Raw genomic sequence first — 24,487 nt, 5'->3', positions numbered from 1 at the left:
AGGGTCAATCTGGGAGCTCTGTAAGGGTGGCACCAGGTCCTCCCACCTGTGAGTCCCCAGCAGCTGAACCAGGCAGCCTGGGCACTGCCTGAATGATTGCGGGACATTTAAAAGGATGAAAGTGCATCCCTCTGGAGCTGTATGTGTTTGACATCTGTCACTAACTCCTTGAAGGTGGGGGTCTGCATTTTAGACGTCACTGGCTCCCCCAGTTTCTAGCGGAGACTCTACGTGTGGGAGGTGATCAGTGAACACTGAACTGGATGGATCACTCAACTTTGTATTCATTTATTGTAACAGCTACACAGTGACTAGGTGCTACATAGAGCTCAGAGAAAGAGCACAGCCTTTGGGGTCTGCATTCGTTTGCTAGGGCTGCCAGGACAAGGACAACAGACTGAGTGGCTTAAAATAACAGAAATTTACTGTCCTCATCGCTCTGGAGGATAAGTCCAAGATCAAAGTGTTGGCGGGTTGATTGGGTCTGGGCTGTGAGGGAGAGTCTGCCCCGCCCCTCTCTAGCTTCTGGTGGTTTGCAGGCAGTCTTTGCGTGTCACAGTTTGTAGATGCATCATTCCAATCCTCTGCCTGCACAAGGTGCTCACCTCGTGTCTCTGGTTCTGTGCCCAAACTCACCCTTTTTAGAAGGACACCAGTCACATTGGATTAGGGGCAACCAATGACCTTACTTTAACTTGGCTACCACCCTAAAGACCCTATTCCCAAGTAAGGTCACAATTTGAGACACTAGGGGTTAGGATTTCAACAAATCTTTTGGGGGGACACAATTTTTTAATTTTATTTTATTTTATTTAATGCAGCTGGTTCTTATTAGTTATCTATTTTATACATATTAGTGTCTATATGTCAATCCCAATCTCCCAATTCATCCCACCACCACCCCCCGCCCCACTTTCCCCCCTTGGTGCCCATACATCTGTTCTCTACAACTGTGTCTCTATTTCTGCCTTGCAAACAGGTTCATCTGTACCATTTTTCTAGATTCCATATATATGCATTAATATATGATATTTATTTTTCTCTTGCTTACTTCACTCTTTATGACAGTCTCTAGGTCCATCCACGTCTCTACAAATGACCCAATTTCGTACCTTTTTATCGCTGAGTAATATTGCATTGTATATGTGTACCACATATTCTTTATCTATTCCTCTGCTCATGGACATTTAGGTTGTTTCCATGTCCTGGCTATTGTAAATAGTGCTGCAATGAACATTGGGGTGCATGCATCTTTTTGAATTATGGTTTTCTCTGGGTATATGCTGAGTAGTGGGATTGCTGGGTCATCTGGTAATTCTATTTTCAGTTTTTTAAGGAACCTCCATACTGTTCTCCATAGTGGCTGTATCAATTTACATTCCCACCAACAGTGCAAGTGGGTTCCCTTTTCTCCACACCCTCTCCAGCATTTGTTGTTTGTAGATTTTCTGATGGTGGCCATTCTGACAAGTGGAGGTGATACCACATTGTAGTTTTGACTTGCCTTTCTCTAATAATTAGTGATGTTGAGCATCTTTTCATGTGTTCGTTGGCCATCTGTTTGCCTTCTTTGGAGAAATGTCTCTTTAGATCTCCTGCCCACTTTTTGATTGGGTTGTTTGTTTATTTAATATTGAGCTGCATGAGTTTATATATTTTGGAGATTAATCCTTTGCCCATTGATTCATTTGCAAATATTTTCTCCCATTCTGAGGGTTGTCTTTTCGTTTTGTTTATAGTTTCCTTTGCTGTGCAAAAGCTTGTAAGTTTCATTAGGTCCCATTTGTTTATTTTTGTTTTCATTTCCATTACTCTAAAAGGTGGGTCAAAAAAGATCTTGCTGTGATTTATGTCAAAGAGTGTTCTTCCTCTGTTTTCCTCTAAGACTTTTATGGTGTCTGACCTTACATTTAGGTCTTTAACTCATTTTGAGGGTTCTTTTGTGCATGGTGTTAGGGAGTGTTCTAATTTCGTTCTTTTACATGTAGCTGTCTAGTTTTCCCAGCACCACTTATTGAAGACCCTGTCTTTTCTCCATTGTGTATCTTTGCATCCTTTGTCATAGATTAGTTGACCATAGGTGCATGGGTTTATCTCTGGGCTTTCTAACCTGCTCCATTGATCTATATGTCTTTTTTTGTGCCAGTACCATATTGTCTTGATTACTGTAGCTTTGTAGTATAGTCTGAAGTCAAGGAGTCTGATTCCTCCAGCTCCGTTTTTTTTCCCTCAAGATTGCTTTGGTTATTTGGGGTCTTTTGTGTCTCCATACAAATTTTAAGGTATTTTGTTCTAGTTTTGTAAAAAATGCCATTGGTAATTTGATAGGGATTGCATTGAATCTGTAGATTGCTTTGGTTCTTCCAATGCAAGAACATGGTAGATCTCTCCATCTGTTTGTGTCATCTTTGATTTCTTTCATCAGTGTCTTATAGTTTTCTGAGTACACGTCTTTTACCTCCTTAGGTAGGTTTATTCTTAGGTATTTTATTCTTTTTGCTGCAATGGTGAATAAGATTGTTTCCTTAATTACTCTTTCTGATCTTTCGTTGTTAGTGTATAGGAAGGCAAGAGATTTCTGTGCATTAATTTTTTATCCTGCAACTTTACCAAATTCATTGCTTAGCTCTAGTAGTTTTCTGGTGGCATATTTAGGCTGCTCTATGTATAGTATCATGTCATCTGCAAACAGTGATAGTTTACTTCTTCTTTTCCAGTTTATATTCCTTTTATTTCATTTTCTTCTCTGATTGCTGTGGCTAGGAGTTCCCAAATTATGTTGAATAATAGTGGCAAGAGTGGACATCCTTCTCTTGCCCTGATCTTAGAGGAAATGCTTTCAGTTTTTCACCATTGAGAATGATGTTTGCCGTGGGTTTGTCGTATATGGCCTTTATTATGTTAAGGTAGTTTCCCTCTATGCCCACTTTTTGAAGAGTTTTTTATCATAAATGGGTGTTGAATTTTGTCAAAAGGTCTTTCTGCATCTATTGAGATGATTATATGGTTTCTATTCTTCAATTTGTTAATATGGTGGATCACATTGATTGATTTGCGTATATTGAAGAATCCTTGCATCCCTGGGATAAATCCCACTTGATCATGGTGTATGATCTCTTTAATGTGTTGTTGGATTCTGTTTGCTAGTATTTTGTTGAGGATTTTTGCATTTATATTCATCAGTGATATTGGTCTGTAATTTTCTTTTTTTGGAGTATCTTTGTGTGGTTTTGCTATCAGGGTGATTCTGGCCTCATAGAATGAGTTTGGGAGTGCTCCTTCCTCTGCAATTTTTTTGGAGGAGTTTGAGAAAGATAGGTGTTAGCTCTTCTCTAAATGTTGGATAGAATTCACCTGTGAAGCCATCTGGTCCTGGACTTTTGTTTGTTGGGAGATTTTCTTTTTAATTAATTAATTTATTTATTTATTTTTGGCTGTGTTGGGTCGCCATTGCTGCTCGTGGGCTTTCTCTAGTTGCGACGAGCGGGGGCTACTCTTTGTTGCGGTGTGCGGGCTTCTCACTGTCATGGCCCCTCCTGTTGCGGAGCATGGGCTCTAGGTGCACAGGCTTTAGCAGTTGTGGCACGTGGGTTCAGTAGTGGTGGCTTGCAGACTCTAGAGCTCAGGCTCAGCAGCCGTGGCGCATGGGCCCAGCTGCTCTGTGGCATGTGGGATCCTCCCAGGCCAGGGCTCGAACCCATGCCCCCTGCATTGGCAGGCGGATTCCCAACCACTTAGCCACCAGGGAAGCCCTGTTGGGAGATTTTTAATCACAGTTTCAATTTCATTACTTGTGATTGGTCTGTTCGTATTTTCTATTTCTTTCTGGTTTAGTCTTGGAAGGTTATAGCTTTCTAAGAAGTTTTCCATTTCTTCCAGATTGTCCATTTTATTGGCATAGAGTTGATTGTAGTAGTCTCTTATGATGCTTTGTGTTTCTGCACTGTCCATTGTAACTTCTTCTTTTTTGTTTCTAATTTTATGGATTTGAGTCCTCTCCCTTTTTTTCTTGATGAGTCTGGTTAAAGGTTTATCAATTTTGTTTCTCTTCTCCACGAACCATCTTTTAGTTTTATTGATCTTTGCTATTGTTTCCTTTGTTTTTATTTCATTTATTTCTGCTCTGATCTTTATGATTTCTTTCCTTCTACTAACTTTGGGTTTTGTTTGTTCTTCTTTCTCTAATTCCTTTAGGTTTAAGGTTAGATTGTTTTTTTTGAGATTTTTCTTGTTTTTGAGATAGGATTGTATTGCTCTAAACTTCCCTCTTAGAACTACTTTTGCTGCACCCCATAGGTTTTGGATCGTTGTGTTTTCATTGTCATTTGTCTCTAGGTATTTTTTGATTTCCTCTTTGATTTCTTCAGTGATCTCTTGGTTATTTAGTAATGTATTGTTTAGCTTCCATGTGTTTGTGTTTTTTACAGATTTTCCCTGTAATTGATTTCTAATCTCATAGCATTGTGGTCAGAAAAGATGCTTGATATGATTTCAGTCTTCTTAAATTTACCGAGGCTTGATTTGTGACACAAGATACGATCTATCCTGGAGAATGTTCCATGTGCACTTGAGAAGAAAGTGTAATCTGCTATTTTCGAATGGAATGTCCTATAAACATCAATTAAATGTATCTGATCTATTTTTTTTTTTTTTGCAGTATGTGGGCCTCTCACTGTTGTGGCCTCTCCCATTGCGGAGCACAGGCTCCGGACGCGCAGGCTCAGTGGCCATGGCTCACAGGCCCAGCCGCTCCGCGGCATGTGGGATCCTCCCTGACCGGGGCACAAACCTGTGTCCCCTGCATCGGCAGATGGACGCTCAACCACTGCGCCACCAGGGAAGCCCTGGTCTATTTTGTCGTTTAAAACTTGTGTTTCCTTATTAATTTTCTGTCTGGATGATCTGTCCATTGGTGTAAGTGAGGTGTTAAAGTCCCCTACTATTATTGTGTTACTGTTGAATTCGTCTTTCATAGCTGTTAGTATTTGCCTTATGTATTGAGGTGCTCCTATGTTGGATACATATATATTTATAATTGTTATGTCTTCTTGTTGGATTGATACCTTGATCATTGTGTAGTGTCCTTCCTAGTCTCTCTCTTCATTCTTTATTTTAAAGTCTATTTTATCTGATATGAGTATTGCTACTTCAGCTTTCTTTTGACTTCTATTTGCATGGAATACCTTTTTCCATCCCCTCACTTTCAGTCTGCATGTGTCCCTAGGTCTGAAGTGGGTCTCTTGTAGACAGCAAATATATGGGTCTTGTTTTTGTATCCATTCAGCAAACCTGTGTCTTTTGGCTGGAGCCTTTAATCCATTTACATTTAAGGTAATTATAAATATATATGTTCTTTTACCATTTTCTTAATTGTTTTGGGTTTGTTTTTGTAGGTCCTTTTCTTCTCTGTGTTTCCCACTTTGAGAAGTTCCTTTAACGTTTGTTGTAGAGCTGGTTTGGTGGTGCTGAATTCTCTTAGCTTTTGCTTGTCTGTAAAGCTTTTGTTTTCTCCATCAAATAGGAATTAGATCGTTGATGGGTAGAGTAATCTTGGTTGTAGGTTCTTCCCTTTCATCACTTTAAATATATTGTGCCACTCCCTTCTGGTTTGTAGAGTTTCTGCTGAGAAATCAACTGTTAACCTTATGGGAGTTCCCTTGTATATTATTTGTCATTTTTCCATTGTTGCTTTTAATAATTTTTCTTTGTCTTTAATTTTTGTCAGTTTGATTACTATGTGTCTTGGCATGTTTCTCCTTGGGTTTATCCTGCCTGGGACTCTTTGTGCTTCCTGGACTTGGGTGGCTATTTCCTTTCCCATGTTAGGGAAGTTTTCTACTATAATCTCTTCAAGTATTTTCTTGGGTCTTTCTCTCTCTCTCTCTTCTTCTGGGACTCCTATAATGCAAATGTTAGTGCGTTTAATGTTGTCCCAGAGGTCTCTTAGGCTGTCTTCCTTTCTTTACATTCTTTTATCTTTATTCTGTTCCCCATTCTGTCTCCCAGGTCACTTATCCGTTCTTCTGCCTCTGTTATTCTGCTATTGATTCCTTCTAGTGTATTTTTCACTTCAGTTATGGTATTGCTCATCTCTGTTTGTTCTTTAATTCTTCTAGGTATTTGTTCTTTAGTTCTTCTAGGTCTTTGTTAAAGATTTTCTTGCATCTTCTCAATCTTTGCCTCCATTCTTTCTCCGAGGTCCTCAATCATCCTCGCTATCATTATTCTGAATTCTTTTTCTGGAAGGTTGCCTATCTCCACTTGATTTAATTGTTTTTCTGGGGTTTTATCTTGTTCCTTCGTCTGGTACATAGCCCTCTGCCTTTTCATTTTGTCTACCTTTCTTTGAATATGGTTTTTGTTCCACAGGCTGCAGGATTGTAGTTCTTGCTTCTGCTGTCTGCCCTCTGGTGAATGAGACTATCTAAGAGGCTTGTGCAAGCTTCCTGATGGGGGGGACTGGTGGTGGGTAGAGCTGGGTGTTGCTCTTGTGGGCAGTGCTCAGAAAAACTTTAATCCACTTATCTGCTGATAGATGGGGCTGAGTTCCCTCCCTGTTTGTTGGCCTGAGGCAAGCCAGCACTGAAGGTTATAGGCTCTTTGGTGGGACTAATGGTGGACTCTGGGAGGGCTCATGCCAACAGAACTTCTGCTGCCAGTGTCCTTGTCCAGGGTGTGGGGGGGAAACATTTCAACCCTCAACAGAGGTCACCAGACCTAGGTACATTTCCAGCAGTGGGACCCTATGCTCTAGGGTCCTAAGAGGATGCACCCCCCTACTTGCATGTTTTTCTGCAATATAATGTAAAGGAATATTCTTCCCCTACTGCCAGAGCACCTTAGAATTCCCAAAACATCTGGATCCTTTCTCAAAGGACCTTTCTGGTCATGGTATGAAGTAGGGATCAGCACCCCCACTTCACAGATGAGGAAAGTGTGGCTCAGAGAGGTGAAGTGACCTGCCCTAGGGCCCATGGGCAGAGAGCAGTGAAACTGGGTTTCAAGTCCGGGTCTGTTTGACTCCCAGCCCAGGACTTGGATGCCACCTATTTGCTGACAGCTCCTTCATTTTCTTTCAAGAGCTCACTGGTCTGAATTGTGTTGTTGTTGTTGTTCTCCTTGTTAATTAGTGGGACAGTTTGCATAGAAGGGAATAAATTGCCAACATAGAGAGACACATCCTCCTAATCAAATGTGTTTGTTTAAAGCTGCAGGGGAAAGAGCTGACCTGTGGAGGTGCTGTGGATGCTGTCATCCTGCAGGAGAGCAGGACTGGGGGCCTCCAAGCCAGATGGCAGAAGGCCACAAGGAGGATGAAGGATGGCAAGGGTGGGCACAAATGGGCTCCACACAAGGGTGCAGAGATGCACACCTGGGTGCCAGAGCAGCAGGACGGGTGTAAACCTCAGCACCTGACCCCTCTGAGCCTCTGTTTCTTCATTTATAAAATGAAAGAATAATAATAATACCTACCACATATTCTACTGAGTATATAAAGAATTATAAAATAAGTAATGTAATAGAGGAATAGACAAGGAGCTATGGAGGCCCAGAAGAGGGGCAAGTCTGTACCACGAGGCTGATGAGAGTGAGCAGGGCAGGGATGGTATGAACCTCACTCTGTAAGTTCAGGTGAGCAAGATCGCTCTCTTTTTTCCCCCCAAACTCAGTTAAACTCCTGTCTTGAGCCTTCATTCTTCTGGGCCAGCAGGAGATGTAGCCTCAGCCATTCAAGGAATTTGGTTCTGGGATCTGAAGCATCTCTTAGAGACACAGCGTACCTGTCTCCATGGTCTTTTCAGTCTGCTTTTGAGCCACAGATGAACCCCTACAGTCTTCTGGATGAAGACTGTACAGCATGTCCATTCTCCGGACATGCCTTTGCTCTCTGGGGCCTAGGTGCCCTTGGGTGGGAGAGGGGCACTTGGTGCCCTTAGCATGCAGGGTCCCCCTTCTCTCTGAGATCCCCAACCTCTCTGCTCCATCCGCTGCTCCCTTCAGCCCAGGGGATCCTTTCTGGAATGAGACAAATATTTCTACATGTTTCTCCAAAACACTTCATCTGTACCCAGGAATTATCTCCCCTCTGTGGTGTAGATTTTGGAAACAAAAGCAAGAAGTTCAGGAAAGCACTTTCTGCTTTCCTTCCTGCCTTATCCTTTTCCAACGCAAGAAGGATACCTATTTCAATAAGGCATGGTGAGGAGGATGGAGAGAGGGGAAAAAATGAAACAGTGTCCCAGCTTACAGGGCATTTGTGGCTGTGGGTGCTGTGAAGGGCCATCTTGGTGGGACTGAGTGTGTGTGGTGAGGGGGGTGTGGTCCATGGAAGACATGAGGCGGGGGTGGGGAGGAGCCAGGGTGCAGACTGCAATGGGCTTTCAACGTCAAGTTTGGGAGACTGGATTTAATCCTAAGGACCAGGAGGAACATTGAGAGGCTACAGGCAGGGGAGTCATGGGGTCCATTTAAGCCAGTGAGAAAGCTGGATGGGAAGAAAAACTGAAGGAGGGAGATTGTACGGAGGCATCTGAGGGAGGAGTGAGGGGGACCTGGACTCAGATTTTGGCAAAGGAAGGGACCAACTCAAGTCACTTTGAAACTGGAATGGTCAGAACTTAGCAGCTGATACAATGTTCATTGATATAAAGGGAAGCATCTAAAATGGCACCTGGGTTTCTAGTCTGGTGACATCATCACCCAATTTAAAGCACATGGGCATATAACAGAGTTGGGGGAAATATGATGAAGGTTCTGGGGAACATGTTGACTTTGAGGTGCCTGCAAGGATATTTAGTTAGCAAGAAACAGCATGAAGGGATATAAATGAGTATGAATCTCAATAGAAAGATCTGGGCTGGAAACAGACAATTAGAAGTTATTGGCATAGAGATTTTTTTTACATCCATCCCTTCAACCATCCATCCAGGAGATCACTGACAAGTAATCTGATGATAAAAATAGATTGTAGCCATTCTGTGATACAGGGATACACAGGATTTGGGGGGACTGCTATGGAGAATCCTACCCAGTTTGGAGAGATCAGGGAGATCACAGAAAAAGTGACACCTGAACTGAGTCCTGAGGTGTGAATTGGAAAGTGCTTGATGGATGAGAGAACTTGGAGGCTGAGGAGGTCACCTGAGGATGGAGCTGGAATCATGAACCTAACCCCAGAGGAAGGTCATTGTCACAGCCAGTCCTAAACAAAGCATGGTGTTCAGATGGAACATGGATTTCATTTATGTATTGGTCATGGCAATTCTTTTTACTGTAACAAATAAAACGCAGAATTTCATTAATAACACCATAAAAGTTGTTTTTCATTCATGTAACAGCCCAATGTAGGCAGGCGGCTCTCCACATGGTGCTTCAGGGATCCAGGCTCCTTCTATCTTGTGGCCCCATCATCCCCCCAAGAGTCCTCGGCTTTACAACATCGCAGAGTAGGGAGGAGTGGGAAGGAAGAGACAATAGAGATTCTGCACTACCTGCTTAAAAGTGCCATCCTAGAAGGGACACACATCACTTCCACCTTCCACTCACAGTCGAATGCTGAAAATTAGTATATAATGAAGCTTAGAAACAAGAGGGGGTGAGAAAGATAATCCCTTACCAACTGAAGCCCTCATGGTGACAACTCCATGCTATGGAAGGCGGTCATGGACTTTCAATAGAACCAGCAATCTCTGTCACTCTCAGTGTCAAAGTGAGCGATAGAGGGAGCATGGAGAACTGTTGTAGGGGAAGATGATTTGGCTGCGATAGGGCTCGGTAAAAAAGCTGACGTGACAGATTCACAGTCTTCCATGGGTGCAGATAGGAGTAGTTATGGTGCGTGGCCAGTTACTTCCAACCCAAGCATGATAGCTCTTCCTCAAACTTGTCTTTTAGTGAAGCCACATGGTTTCATGTTGGGGTCCCAAATAGAGTGTGGAGGAGGTAAAGGTGCTGTCAATATAATAAAAGAATAAAAGAGCTGTTTGGTTAAAACTCTGTAGGGCACAGGAAGCACAAACAGTCCTGCAGTGGTCCTCTGATGATAGACTGAAATACAAAGGGAAAAGGGCATATTCTCCCTTTACCCAACCAGAGCCTGAGGAAAGTGGAACCTACAGGACCCCAGGGCATCAGTGGCCCTGCTCATCAGAGTCTGAGAAATTCTGGGTGTCCAGAGAGCTCAGTGGATAACAGACCCCAGCAGGTTCACACCTGTTCTCCAGCACATGTGAGAGTCCACCTGGGCTAGGAAGAGTGGTCTTCATAAGAGGATGGAATCTCCCAAAGGCAGATGGGGGCAGGTGTCTATGACATTTAAGGTGCTATTGTTATTAAGACCCCATCATTACTCTCAGTGGTGAGGCCTGAGAAACTCAGCTTAAGTATAACACAATGCATTGAGCCGTTCAAAAATGTTAGCTTTCAGAAACTAAGTGGGTCTCTCTATATGTCTTACAACGAAACACAAAGCAAGATGGTTACCCTAAACACAAAGTTTACGAATCAAAACGTGTCTCTAGTGATGTCAGAAATTCTAAATGTCAAAAAAGGCATGTATCTGAAACATTACATGTATACGAGAGATGAATAAGTAAATATATTGTAAATAATAGTCATCTGTCTCACTGTCAGAGAAAGAAATTACAATCGAGCAAAGAGAGGATGTTAGAGTAAACCCTTTGCATTGGAACCAGAGGTATCAAACTAAACTTATGTTTGATTTTGATAGAGATAGATAGATAGATGATAGATGATAAAAGAGAAATATGGAGAGAGAGAGAGAGAGAGAGAGAGAGGTGTGTGTGCATACATGGACTGCTGTACCTCCATCATTTCCTAACTCTGTCCACTGAGAGGAACTAGAAGCAATGGCATTCCTCTAGCACAACTAACATCAGATCTTGGTTTCTAAATATGATTTCTCAACAAAAAAGAATCAGAGCTCCTTGGAGTCATGGTTGATTCCGGGACTGGGAAAGGGAGAACACAAGATGAGCCTGGAGCATCTTGTAGTGCCAGAAACTAAGAAAGCACTGAAAACAAGTGGGATGTGTATAAAATAGATGACTAATGAGAACCTACTGTATAGCTCAGGGAACTCTACTCAGTGCTCTGTGGTGACCTAAATGGGAAGGAAATCCAAAAAAGAGGGGGTATATGTATACATATAGCTGATTCACTTTGCTGTACAGCAGAAACTAGCACAATATTGTAAAGCAACTATACTCCAATAAAATCTTTTTTAAAGTTAAAAAAAAATAAAGTGGAGAAAACAAAAGTGGGATGTGTCAAAAGGACACAGGAACCAACCTGAAAGAGCTTCCAATTACAAAAGCTGAAACAATCTGAGCAGCAAAATAGAGTATTTGATTATAACCCAAAGAATATATAAATATCCTTGAGTCCACACTAATAAAATGAATGATTGAATCAACACATAAATGGGGACAAGAAACAACTCTTCCTTTCAGAAGAATTCTGATAAATAAAAGTAGAAGGAATAGAAGAAATAGAAAATTACTACCAGAACACTACAGTAGTAACTGCTGCAGGCAAGACCCACTGATGAATGCTAAAATTAGTGTCAGAAAGTTTAAGGAGAAACAGGATATTTGTACATCCTCCAAGTACCTTCCCCCCAATTTTTACTAATTACAGAGGGAAACATGGTAACATTACAGTGGAGAAACTTGGAAAACACCACCTAAACTGAGGGGTCAAGGTTAACAACACTAAGAATAAGACAGATCAATATCACATACCCCATAACGTGATGCACTAAGAACGGCATATCCCCTCAGAATCCCCAAAATCGTATCTTCAGTGTAACTATGGGAAAACATCAGACAAACCCCAAATTGAGGGACAGTCTACAGAACAGTTCTCTTCAAAAGTGTCAAGGTCATGAAAGACAAGGTAAGACAGAGGAACTGTCACAAATTAGAGAAGACAAAGGAGACAACTAAATGTAACATGGGATCCTGGAGGGATTTTAGTGGAAACCTCGCGAAATCTAAATAAAGTCTGTAGTTTGGTTGTTTCTTTCTTTTTTTTTTTTTTAATGCATGAAAGGATTTTGATCAAAATTGTTTTTGGAAATGTGATGGAGACCTCAAAGCAATATTTAATGTCTTCATTAAAATGATATATTTGTGTCTTAGTTTAGCAAATAAAAACTGTTAGTAGACAGAGGAAGATGGGGTGCATGTGGCTCTGGGTCAGGGAGTCTGCTCTGACGATCTCTGGGAGGTCTGGAAAGAAAGGGGTGAGCTCCCTAGGGGCCCATGGGAGGTAATCGACTTCTGGGCTATAGGCACTTCACAGCCACTGCATTATTTTAAGCCACGGTGACTCTATGGGGTGGGGTGGGGGGTGTTATTTATAAATAATTCCAATTTACGAATAAGGAAACTGAGTCTGAGTGAGACTTATTAAGATATAGCAGCCACAATTTGTTGAGTGCCCGCTACAGGTAGAAATTTATTATTTCATAGCATTCTTGCAAAACGAGGTAGATACAATTATTATGCCCGTTTTAGAGATTGGGAAGCCGCAGCTTAGAGAGAGGAAGGGAACTGGCCAAGGCTACAGAGCCAGGAGGAGCAGAGCCTGGGAGCCACGCTCCTCCGGGGCTGTCTCACCCTCTGCCACACACCCCACTTCACACCCAGCCCAAACCCAGCACAGAGCCCACCATGGACCTAGAATTGAAGCATAATTACAGCAAGTCAGTCCACACCTCCAGACACCATTTCCCTTGGAAGGAGATAGGGAGGCAGAGGCACAGACAAGGACAGATAAGACAGAGAAGAGACAGAGCAGAGAGTCTGAAAGAGGTGTGGCCACCTCTCAGGGCAACTCGGACTCATGGTCTCTGGGGCTGGGTTCTCAGAAACACATCATTTCTGACAAAAGAGCAGAGTCAGATGAACACCCCTCTGTGCCAGACTGCATCTCATGGCATTGATGTTGCCAAGGAAACCAGCCCTCAACTGTTCCCAAGAGCTATTTTTCTAAAGAGACAGTGTTGTGTACTCCTTGAAAAAATTATCGGAGATTTCTTTCTTTTTTCTTTTTTTTTTTTTTTTTTTGGCGGTACGCGGGCCTCTCACTGTTGTGGCCTCTCCCGTTGCGGAGCACAGGTTCCGGACGCGCAGGCCCAGCAGCCATGTCTCACGGACCCAGCCGCTCTGCGGCATGTGGGATCCTCCTGGACCGGGGCGCGAACCCGTGTCCCCTGCATCGGCAGGCAGACTCTCAACCACTGCGCCACCAGGGAAGCCCAGAAATTTATTTCTTATTCTTCCTCCACATGAATTCCCCCTGGGATTAGAGCCCATCGTAGGGGTGGAGGGGGGATAAAGTGATTCACAGCAGCTCCAAGTGGTCTTTCAATTTTCCAGAAAAATGTACATGTCCCTAATATGTTCAAACCTGATTGACTGCTGGGATCACCCCAGGCGCCATTCCTGCCTCTCCCCAAGGTGAAGCAATTGTGTCTTCATTTATCTCCCTCCCCCTCTCCCTGGCCTGGACCGTGAGCCCCAGGGCAGTGGCAGCAGCTTCCTGTGCCTCCTTAATCTTTGCATCCAGCACTGGCACTGGGGAGACACCCCAGGGGCATCTGTGAGGGGCAGCCTTGGTCTGTCTCCTCGGCACCTTTATGACACTGTTTCCATGGCCTGGGAGGACGGCTCTGCGGTGTCTTCTCTCCACCTCCTGATTTCTTCCTGTCAAAATGCAATCAATCCTTCAAGGCCCAGGTCTAAGTTCAGTTCCCCCAAGAACCCCAGGCTGGCACCCCACTGCCACGCTCTCCCCTCCTGAGAACTTCTGTCCCAGCTCCTCTCCTGCACACCTGGTTGTCTGACCTCCCCATAAACTGTGAGCATCTTGAGAGAGGTACCCACTGCTGGAGAGCAGACTTAAAAATGTGCAAAAGCCATGAACAGATCTAGTCCTACAAACCAAGGCACTGTTTTTATCATCATCTCCTTGTTCCCCTTGGCCCTTTGTCAGCCAGCAGCGCCCTGCAAAACCCCACCCTCCAAAACCCAGGGCAGCTTTCCCCCGACCAAACCCCCTTTGGTTAAACTCTTCTAGAACCAATCTCCCACTCCTTGGATATTTGTGGGAGGAGTTAAGCATCCTCCTTTTTTCTGATGAGAAAACTCCAACTCCGCCAGGAATAGCACATGGCCCCAGGGTCGCTCCTAAAATCAGAAATCTCTGTCCCCGTCTCCTGTCCCTGACGTTCTCCCTTCCTTCCAGTCATACTCCCAGAGTCTGTTCATTCCAGAGGAAAGATAGCTTTGGTTTATTTTTTGAGGCAATGGAGTGGCAAATCCATTTATGACAGAATGTTTGAACATGTGTTCACTAAGTCTTTAGCTGACTTTGCATAATTGAGAAAAATAGTGGGTGTTTATGCATTGGCCATATGGATGAGGCTGCCTCTGAGAGTGGGAGGCCAGCCCACACCCTGGCCCTGCCTGCCCAGCTCACCAGTCCCTGAACAGAGGCTACAATCTACGGCCTTATAGGTGCAGGTGGGGTTGTCTAAGGCCCGTCTGTGCTCAGCCACCTTCATGCAGGAGCCATGCTACCTCTCTCCTCCTTCCCTCCAGCAATGCCTGCATGGCCACCAGCCCCAGTGCAGCAATGAGGCTGGGGAATCAGCCTCCAGCTCTTCCCACAGTCAATCTTGACCTCTCCCCCAATGGTCTGCCATCTGAGGTTGAGAAGAGCTGTGAACGCAAACTAGAAACTCCCAAACAAAAGGCAGAGATAAGAGGTTCCTGCTGGAATAGCACCGTGGTTGAGAAGCTGGTACCCAAATATGTGGGTTGGAATCACGCCTCAGCCGCTTCCTAACTTCAGGCCTCAGGTGGCGGTGCTGCGCTGCTCTTTCATCTCAAAATAGGGGTGATGATGACACGATGACAGTGATGTTGAGTATGGGGGTACCTACCTCACGGAGCTGGCGGAAGTGTTACAGGAACCAAGATGCTCAAAACGCTTAGTGCTTGGAATGTAGAAAGGGACCTTTAAATGTTTGCTGTCCTTAACATTCACTGCTGATACTGAATTCAGGCTGAGAGCAAGCTAGTTCGCTTTTATAAGTGTGATTTGACTTTCTGAGGCATGAAACTTGACAGCATTGCTTGGGGTCTTACAGAAGCAGTCGAGGGGGATAAAGTAGTCACACACACCTGGGTTTGAATCCCAGCGCATCCGCTGTAGCCCCAGGGCATCTCTCCATCCCTCTGAGCCTCAGTCTCTTCATCTGTCAAATGGGGACCAATAATCTCTACCTGTCTAGGTAATAATAAGCCTTAAATGAGCTCATTATGAAAAGGGACCACTCATCACCCACCAGCTTCCTCCTTAAGCTGTTGGCCAAATGCATCCTGTCAATGGCACCCTCAGACTCTTCTTGTGCCAATGTCTGTTTCCACATCCGACCCTACCTCCAGACTTCAGAGAGTGAATATGTGTCATTCGTGGCTGAATGCCCCATGCACAGCACAGCCTGGCCCTCTGCAGGTGCTCAGCAGATGCTCATAGGATGAAGGACGTTGGGCTGCGAGATAAGAGCCAGATGCACCTCTTGGTCCTTGCCTTTGACCTCAGCATCATTTCCGGCCCCGTCGGCTGAGGATGGAGTTCCCTCCACAGCCCAGATCTAGCCCCAGCCTAACAGGACACTCTGCCCCCAGAGCTCACCCATCCTCGGGGACCCCTGCCCCCAGCATCTTCCCCAGCAGGCTCACTGAGAAGAAGGTAAAGAAAAATGCAAAGGAAGGTCAAGACCCAGACACATCTATCTTTATTTGTTTCCTGTCAGAAAACTCCAAGGATTACACCAAAAAATACGTCAGCCTCTGCTACCTACTGACAAAAATACACCACAAAATTATAAAGCGCTCAGCAGTTTTGCTAGGGACAACTTGTTATTCCGCTTTAGATGACCAATGAAGTTACAAGTGACTCGAGGTGACTGAAGGGTGGGGAGGGAGGAAAAGTCAGATGATAGCTTTCAGCAGACTAGTTTGAGCTACGCTTGTCCTATTACCCAGCTATTACGTATGATGATTTCAGCATCACAGCAAGCCACACACAACAGGATGCCCTTTAGATGGCCTGTTTGAGCTTCGTGGGGAGCCAGTACCACATCTCATACAGCCTCTCCCAGCCAGTGCTGGCTTTGCTGGACCTGGAGCCAACACCACACAGAGGGGCTCTCCCCAAAACGTTTGTGGGAGAGCCGCGTGGGAGCGCCTGAGGTGGCACCAGGGCCACGGGAGGCCTGGGCAATGTCGGATGCTGCCTCATGGCTAGGAGCTTCCAGAACCAGACTGCGGAGTTTGGACGGTGGCCCCTGTCAACACAAAGGATTGGCCAAAAGATGGCCACAGGTCTTAGCTTCCTTTAGAAATGATTTGGCTTTGCTGCAGCCCCAGTGGAAAGTCTCCCTGGCTGTCACCTGAGGTTCCTGGTTAGGACCCTTCCTGTTCTTCCTCGTGCTATTAGCACTTTGGGAAACAGCAAACAGACACAGATTTTAAACTTGGGTGCTGTGCTTATAGCTTGGCCAAATGTCACATGCCCACGCTGTGCTTTCTTCCTGAAGCCTCTACTTCCTTCTCTTTCTACCCCTTCTGTCTCCTGGGCAGGACCCAGGTGTAGGGCTAGAAACACAAGAGAAAGACAAAGAAAGTCTGCCCGCTGCTCAGTGTTTGCTTATACCCTACACATCCCTAGGCCATGCAGCCCGGCCCCAGCTCCGATGCCCATACAGACAAGTTTTTGCTAACTTTGCAAAACACACGACGCGGTAGAGGCTTTTCTCTCTGGGTTGTATGCATCCTGGGCTTACAAATGCCAAAATCAGTCCTTCTCTCCAACTCAGCAGTTCCTAACTTCCGGTATTCCTCCCCTGCAGACCGGAGGCCAAAGCAAGCAGCCCCGCCTGCATCACTCACAAGTTCTGTACCTTCCGAAGTTCACACTGAGCTACCATCTCTCGTCTAAGAAGCCCAGAGCATCTGTGCTCTTACTAACCTTCAGTGTCTTCCAGGTGCAGCCAATCTAACCCTTTTTTGTTCATTTTCTTTGTTTCTTTCCTCTTCTGTTTTTAAATTTTCCTAACAAATAATAAGCAGTGGCTTTGAAAATATCTTACATGGGAACAGTCAACACGAAACATGCCTTTGTACATGAGCCTGACTCGGGGACGAATCAACCACACCAAAGGACGAAAAGAAATATTGATTCAGACAACTCCAGTGCAGGAGATTTTCAGTGAGATCCCACCCCCCCACCCCCGGCCCCACCCCCGCCCCCATATCCCGGGAGTACAGTGTTGTCTTGTAACTGGAGCTTGGCTTAGCCCACGGGGGTCCCCCTCTCCGCCCCCGATTCTGGCTGGCGGTGAGCCTCTAATGGCCCTGGGTCTTGGGCGGCTTGGGCTCGTGGATGACGGCGGCTGCCGACAGCCACGGCCCGATGGCCCGGGCAGTGCTCTGCTTGGCCACGCTGTAGTGGCTGATGACCGTGTACAAGCGGCTTCTGGAACTGGGGTCCTGGGATGAGTAGTAAGCATCCAGGGAGGCCGGGATACAGCGCTTGTGCTGGGGAAGAGAGAGACAGAGTCAGGGGTAGCTCAGTGGACTGCTTCCAACCCGCCCTGCAACACGGCCACCCCACCTGGGGCCCACAGGCACGCCAGGCTCTCAGCCAGAGGGCGGGGGATGGTACCTGGCCTGCGCCTGACCCTCATCAGGCCATCATCAAAACTGCCACCTACTTGAAGCCAGAAGAAACTAATCTGATGCTAGGTTGTAGGTTCCCAGAGGTGGAGAGGTGGTAGGAGAAATGGGTGAAGGTGGTCAAAAGGTACAAAGTTCCAGATAAGTCCTGGGGATGTAATGCATAGCATGGTGACTGTAGTTAATAATGCTGAAAGTTGCATTTTTGAAAGTTGCTAATAGAGTAGATCTTAAAAGTTCTCATCACAAGAAAAAAAATTGCAACTATGCAGGGTGATGGATGTTAACTAGACATAGAGTGGTGGTTATTCTGCAATATATACAAATATTGAATCATTATGTTGTACACCTGAAACTAATATAATGTTATATGCCAATTACACCTCAATAAAAAGTAAAGAAGAAAGAAAGGGGGAGAGAGAGAGAGAGAAGGAGGGAGGGATGGAGGGAGAGAGAGAGGAAGGAAGGAAGGAAGGAAGGAAGGAAGGAAGGAAGGAAGGAAGGGAAAGAAAGAGAAAGAAGGAAGGAATGAAGGGAGAAAGAGAGAGAGAAAGAAAAGAAAGAAAGAAAGAAAAACAGAGAGAGAGGGAGGGAGGAAGCTGATGATGATACTAATTCAAGGTCAACACCCTCTGCTTACTGACTGTGGGGTTACAGTAGACACTGTTGGTAGCTCTTTACCTGGCTGATTCACCCATCCCCTAACTCCTTCTCTGGGCTATTGCCTGCAGCCAATTGCTCTCCATTTCATTCCCTTGATTGGATAGTTGTAACTCTTTTCTCTTATACCAAAAGCCTTGGTTCCTGACAACATTAATATAATTATATATTTGCATTATCCTACAATATATGTCAAATGGTCACAAAATAACAGCAATATTATGAGTAATAGTTAGACTACTGAAGGAACTATAGGATTTCTCTGCAGCTCTCTGTGTCCTTAGAATATATGCCACTGAGGGTGTGCAGTCAATATACTGCATTCTACAGTCATTTGGAATATTTATTTTCTTGGTAAGTTTATGTTCCCAACTTGATATACAGTTAGATTTTAGCTTGTTTTTAATTTCAGGAATTATTTTTTATTTATTTATTTTTACAAATACATCAAACATTGATACACATCGAGGACGAACGTAGAGCAAGATACATCCAGAGAAGCCTTGCTCCCCACCCCTATTCTTTCTGTCCCCTCCCTGCCCACCTGAGTCACCATTTTTCTTAGTTTTTTTTAATTTATCCATCCAGAATTTCTTTCTGAAAATAGAAGTAAACATCCCTGACCTCCCCTTTTCTCACTCCAATGTAGCACCTTTTTTTCTTCACTATTATCCTGGAGAGTATTCTGTGTCCATGTCTGGAGCCCCCCCTCACTCATTTTCACAGTTGTCTGAAATTCCATTGTGCAGATTCATCATAGTTTATTCCACCGTCTCCTATTGACAGTTGTTGCCAATCTTTCAGAACCTCAGCTTCTAACAACTAAAAATGTCATCTTAGGAAGTCATGTAGCAGAACCAAAGGACATGTGTTTGTTTGTTTGCGGTACGCGGGGCTCTCACTGTTGTGGTCTCTCCCGTTGCGGAGCACAGGCTCCGGACGCGCAGGCCCAGCGGCCATGGCTCACGGGCCCAGCTCCTCCGCGGCATGTGGGATCTTCCCGAAACGGGGCACGAACCCGCGTCTCCTGCATCGGCAGGCGGACTCTCAAGCACTGCGCCACCAGGGAAGCCCAGGACATGTGTTTTTAAGACAGAACAGTCCCCATTTGATTGCCTCACTTTGAAACATAACATCTGTGATGTCTTAGAAAACATAACAAAACGCTCTTAATCTCCATTTCCTCAGATGTAAAATGGGGGCAATAAAACCTATTTTTCAGAATGGGTGGAGAGCTCAAATGAGATACTGTTTATGAAAATGTCTAGGTAGGGGGTGACATATAATGGGTACTCAGTAAATGGTAATTTATAAATATTGGTTTCAGCTCTGAAATGTTACTGCCACTAACATTTGTCGAGAGCCTATTCTGTAGCAGGCCCTTTGCTGACCGATTTTACTTAAATTTTCTCCAAAATCCTGTGGGCAGACATTTATTGACGCCCATTGCAGGTGAGAAAACTGAGGCTCAGAGGGGCGAGGGGATGCCCGGGGCTCATGCAGCCAGTTCAGTTTTGCAAGGGAAGGAGCACAGTCAGAGTGACGGTGACGGGGAAAGGGCCCAGCTGCAGGATTGGGGGAGGCCACCTCAGAAGCTCTGCTCCCTGTCTTCACGTCTCTGCAGGAAGAAGAAACCAGCCATCAAACCAGGAAGACTCACACCTAGGCAGAGCGCTCTGGAGACGGAACAGTCTAGTTGCAGCAGGAGTGAGCTCTCCCAGATGCGGATGGGCAGTCCGAAGTGAGGGCCATCTGGGAGGAGGCCCTCTACTGCCTACTTGAGACCGAGTCCTTCATGCAAGCCTGAAAACTTCTTGCCAGACATTTATGACTTTTTTTTTCTTGTAATTTTTTATTTCATATCAAAATTTATTGTGAAGATACAACTTTTTAGAAAATAATTTTAGATTGCCACCATCAGTTTTGTTTTGGTGTTACTTATGCATTTCTTTATACTAACTTTTTTACGTATTTCAACGCCTTTATTGAGTGCATAAAGTTTTCTTTTTTATTGAGGTATAGCTGATTTACCATATTTTATAAGTTTCAGGTGTATAATTTCATGAGTCACAGTTTCTACATTTATAGTTAGCATAAAATATTGGCTATATTCCCTGTGCTGTACAATATAGCATTACAACTTAACTTATTTTACACATAGCAGTTTGTACTTTTAAATCCCCTACCCCTATCTTGCCCCTCCCTACGTCCCTCTCTGCACTGGTAACCACTGTTCTCTGTATCTGTGAGTCTATTCCTTTTATGTTATATTTACTAGTTTGAGGTATTTTTTAGATTCCACATACAAGTGATATCATACAGTATTTGTCTTTCTCTGCCTGACTTATTTCACGTAGCATAATACCCTCCAAGTCCATCCGTGTTGCTGCAAATGGCAAACTTTCATTCCTTTTATGGCTGAGCAATATTCCATTGTATATATGTACCACATCTTCCTTATCCATTCATCATGGATGGACACTTAGGTTGCTTCCATATCTTGGCTATTGTAAATAATGCTGCTATGGACATTGGGGTGCATGTATCTTTTCAAATTAGTGTTTTCATTTTCTTCGGACACATCTTACATTTTAAACAGTCTGTACGGAGGTTGCCATACCCAGAATTTAAATGTCAATGAAAAGAAGACATTGATAAACACTTTAATTGAAGCTGACAGTCACCTGGGCCACTCCCCTCCCAGAAGCCCCTTACCTTATAGACAAATCCTTCTGGGCAGCTGTGGTCATAGGTGAAGGCTTTGTAAACCACCAGGAACACGATGCAGGCGAGGAAAGCTAGGGCCAGGCTGACGAGGATGGTGACCTGGAGAAAACAAAACAGAATCCTCCAGCCTCAGCTTCCCTGCCTTCAGTCCACATGGTGCAGCCTTCGAAACCCAGAGCCAATAGGCAGCCTGGTATGTTAGAAAGAGTAGGGGGTGGCCAGGGTCCCAAAGAACCAGCTCTGTCTCAGCTCTGTCACCAACTTGGAGCGTGAGCCTGAGCAAACCATCTGCAGTCTTTGGGTCTCGGTGTCCCCTTCTTCCAGAAACTCTTGGAAGCTCCATCTTGGCCCAATGTGTGATTTCCACCCCCTCCCCATTTACTTTTCCTGTTAGTTCTGTGGGGGCAGGGGGATGACCATTAAGCCCTCACTTACGGTGTCCCTGCCTCCCATCACCTCCCTCCCTGCCACTGCTGAATTCCAGTCTCAGGTATCAATGCTTATTCCACCTCCACTTGGACGTCCACTACTCAGCTAAAGTGCGTTCTCAAACCAAACTCCTGCTTCCCTCCCATCCCAAACCTGCTCCACGCCCCGCATTTTTACCCATCTCAGGAAATGTCAACCCCACCCACCTTTGCAGTCACTCAGGCCAAAAAGGTTGAAGTCATCTCTGACTCTCTCTTTTTCTCACATTCTACGTCCTAGTTACCGGCAGAACCTGTCATTTCTGCCTTCCAACACATCCATAATCCAATCACTTCTGACCCCCTAAATCATCTCTTTTGTGGCCAAAGCCATCATCACCTCTCACCTGCAGTACTGAAACTGCCTTCTAACTAGGGGCCTCCTCGACCCCTACATGTATTCACACACAGCAAGCTGAGAAGTCCATTCAGACTTGAAGTCAAAGCATGTCCCTTCTCTGCTCAGAAGCATCTAATGGTCTCCAAATTGCTCATAGTGAAAGCCCAGCTCCTAACCATTATCAACAAGTAAGCTTTAAAAATAATACAACACGGGCTTCCCTGGTGGTGCAGTGGTTGAGAGTCCGCCTGCCGATGCAGGGGACACGGGTTCGTGCCCCGGTCTGGGAAGATCCCACATGCCGCGGAGCGGCTGGGCCCGTGAGCCATGGCCGCTGAGCCTGCGCGTCCGGAGCCTGTGCTCCGCAACGGGAGAGGCCACAACAGTGAGAGGCCCGCGTACCGCAAAAATAAAAAATAAAAAAAATAATACAACACCAAACAAACTGAAGTCACCAACAGGATTTACCAGAAAGGACTAAGTAGCTAATTTCAGAGGCACCTCCAGGTTTGCACTGGCCCCATCCCACCACCTGTGTACAAAGTGGTAGGGTAACCCCCATGATGCTGGGCACCTAGTGTTATAAGCAGACTTTTTTCATGTTATTTTTAAAGCTGCTGGGCTTTTGAGTCAGTTGGCCTAGAAATATGGTAGAATTCCTATCATGGAGAGAAGACTTATTGTGATTCAGAAGAAAAATAAAATCAACTTTGGAGGGGGGGGTGCGTCCCTATCCCATCTCCTTCCCACCTCAGGACATGGTTTATAAGGACAGAAGGAGATGAGATTCTACATTACTCCAAATGGAGTCATTTGTTAGCAGCGGTAAATACTGGATGGAAGGAATTTGAAAAGGAAAAGTGGAAGATGGGTGTGGGAGACGTCCATCTGAATCCTATGGGCAGACATTGTCCGTGAGAAGTTCCTATGCATGTGTTTGTATGAAGTTTTAGGACGATGTGCTATTGTGATGTAAGAAATATATCTATTTGGTCTTGTTCCCAGTTCCTGGCACAGAGCTAAAACACTTGTAATTTCCTAAGTGATAAGAGCAGGGTAGCAGCATCTTTTGTTGTAATATTTGGTTTTTGTACCCAGTTCCTGAAATAACTCTGATCCATAAAGGTGAAAGGAGCAGCTTCTATTATTCATAACAAACCCCTTCAAACTACACCTGAGTTAATGTTATGTTATATTATGTTATGAGATGACTTTTGGAAAGTCCCTAAGGATGGGGGCTGGTTGCCAGAGGAACTAACCATTGATTGGAGGGTTGTAACTTAACTGCCTCCCCGACCTCCAGGGAGGGAAGAGGGGCTGGAGATGAAGTTAACCACCCATGGCCAATGCTTTAATGAATCATGAAGCCTCCAGAAAACCCTAATCGAAGGGGCTCAGAAAGCTTCCAGGTTGGTGAGCAAGAGCACATCCATGCCCCTGAGGGTGGTGTACCCCAGACTCCACTGGGACAGAAACTCCTGTGCTCGGGACCCTTCCAGACCTCACCCCATGTATCTCTTCATCTGGCTTTATCATCCTTCATAATGAACCAGTAATAGTAAGTAAAGTGCTCTCCTGAGTTCTGTGAGCCGTTCCAGCAAATCACTAAACCTATGGAGGAGGTTGCAGAAGTCCCCAGTTTATAGCCAGTCAGTCAGAAGTTCAGATGTCAACCTGAGATTTGTGACTGGCATCTGAAGAGGAGGCAGTCTTGTGGGACTGAGCCCTCGACCTGTGGGGTCTGTGCTGACTCAGGACAGTTAATGTCAGAGTTGAGTTAAGTTGTAGGAAATCCAGGCAACCTCCATCAAGAATTGGAAAAGTGCATGGTATGGGAAAAAACCCACACATTTGGTGTCAGAAGTGAGAGTATAGAGAATGAGGACCTAAGAACACCCAGTCGGCAGGTGTTTGGAGTATAGATGTAAAGAATTTTAAATGCCCAGTTTTCCCAATAGCCAAAAGGTAGAAATAGCCCAAACATAATCAACTGATGAGTGGGTAAACGAATTGTGGTCTATCTGTACAATAGAATATTATGCAGCAATAAAAAGGAATGAAGTTCTCGTACAAATGCGGATGGACCTCGAAAACATGCTAAGTGCAAGGCCACATATTGTATGATTCCATTTGTACAAAATATCCAGAATAGGTAAATCCATAGAGACAGGGTGCAGACTGGTGGTTGCCAGGGACCGGGATGCGGGGAATAGGGAATGACTGCTAATGGGGATAGAGTTTCCTTTTGGGGTAATGAAAACATTTTGGAACTAGATTGTGGTGATAGTTGCACAACATTGTGAATGTACTCAATGCCACTGGATTTTTCACTCTACGTTCTCAACTTTATGGTATGTGAATTTTACCTCAACTTTCTAAAAAATGCCCAGAGCTCCGGCTCACTTTGTCAAATGGACCTTAAACTCCTGCTAGCACCCCCTCATCAGAGCTGCCCCCATGACGGGGACAGACACGCTCACGGTCGCCTCCATGGTCGCAGACCTTGAACATGCAAAGGAAAA

The 24,487-nt window shown here is 44.8% G+C and overlaps 1 protein-coding gene across 1 annotated transcript in view; it reads right to left on the bottom strand.

The window, feature by feature from the left end:
- Positions 1–15,814: 15,814 nt before the first annotated feature.
- The window catches only part of NSG2 (neuronal vesicle trafficking associated 2), a 62,964-nt gene continuing 54,291 nt past the window's right edge, over positions 15,815–24,487 (bottom strand). The window contains exons 4-5 of the mRNA XM_007465549.1: positions 21,147–21,257; positions 15,815–17,633 (exon numbers count right to left, since the gene is read on the bottom strand). Of these exons, the coding sequence (XP_007465611.1) occupies positions 17,442–17,633; positions 21,147–21,257 (303 nt within the window). The 3' untranslated portion in view covers positions 15,815–17,441. The remainder of the gene's footprint in view (positions 17,634–21,146; positions 21,258–24,487) is intronic.

This window comes from Lipotes vexillifer, unplaced genomic scaffold (genome assembly GCF_000442215.2).
Source record: "Lipotes vexillifer unplaced genomic scaffold, Lipotes_vexillifer_v1.1 scaffold621, whole genome shotgun sequence".
NCBI classification, from domain to species: Eukaryota; Metazoa; Chordata; class Mammalia; order Artiodactyla; family Lipotidae; genus Lipotes; species Lipotes vexillifer.
Note: the sequence above shows the minus strand (reverse complement) of the source record. Positions and strands in the feature narration are given on the sequence as shown.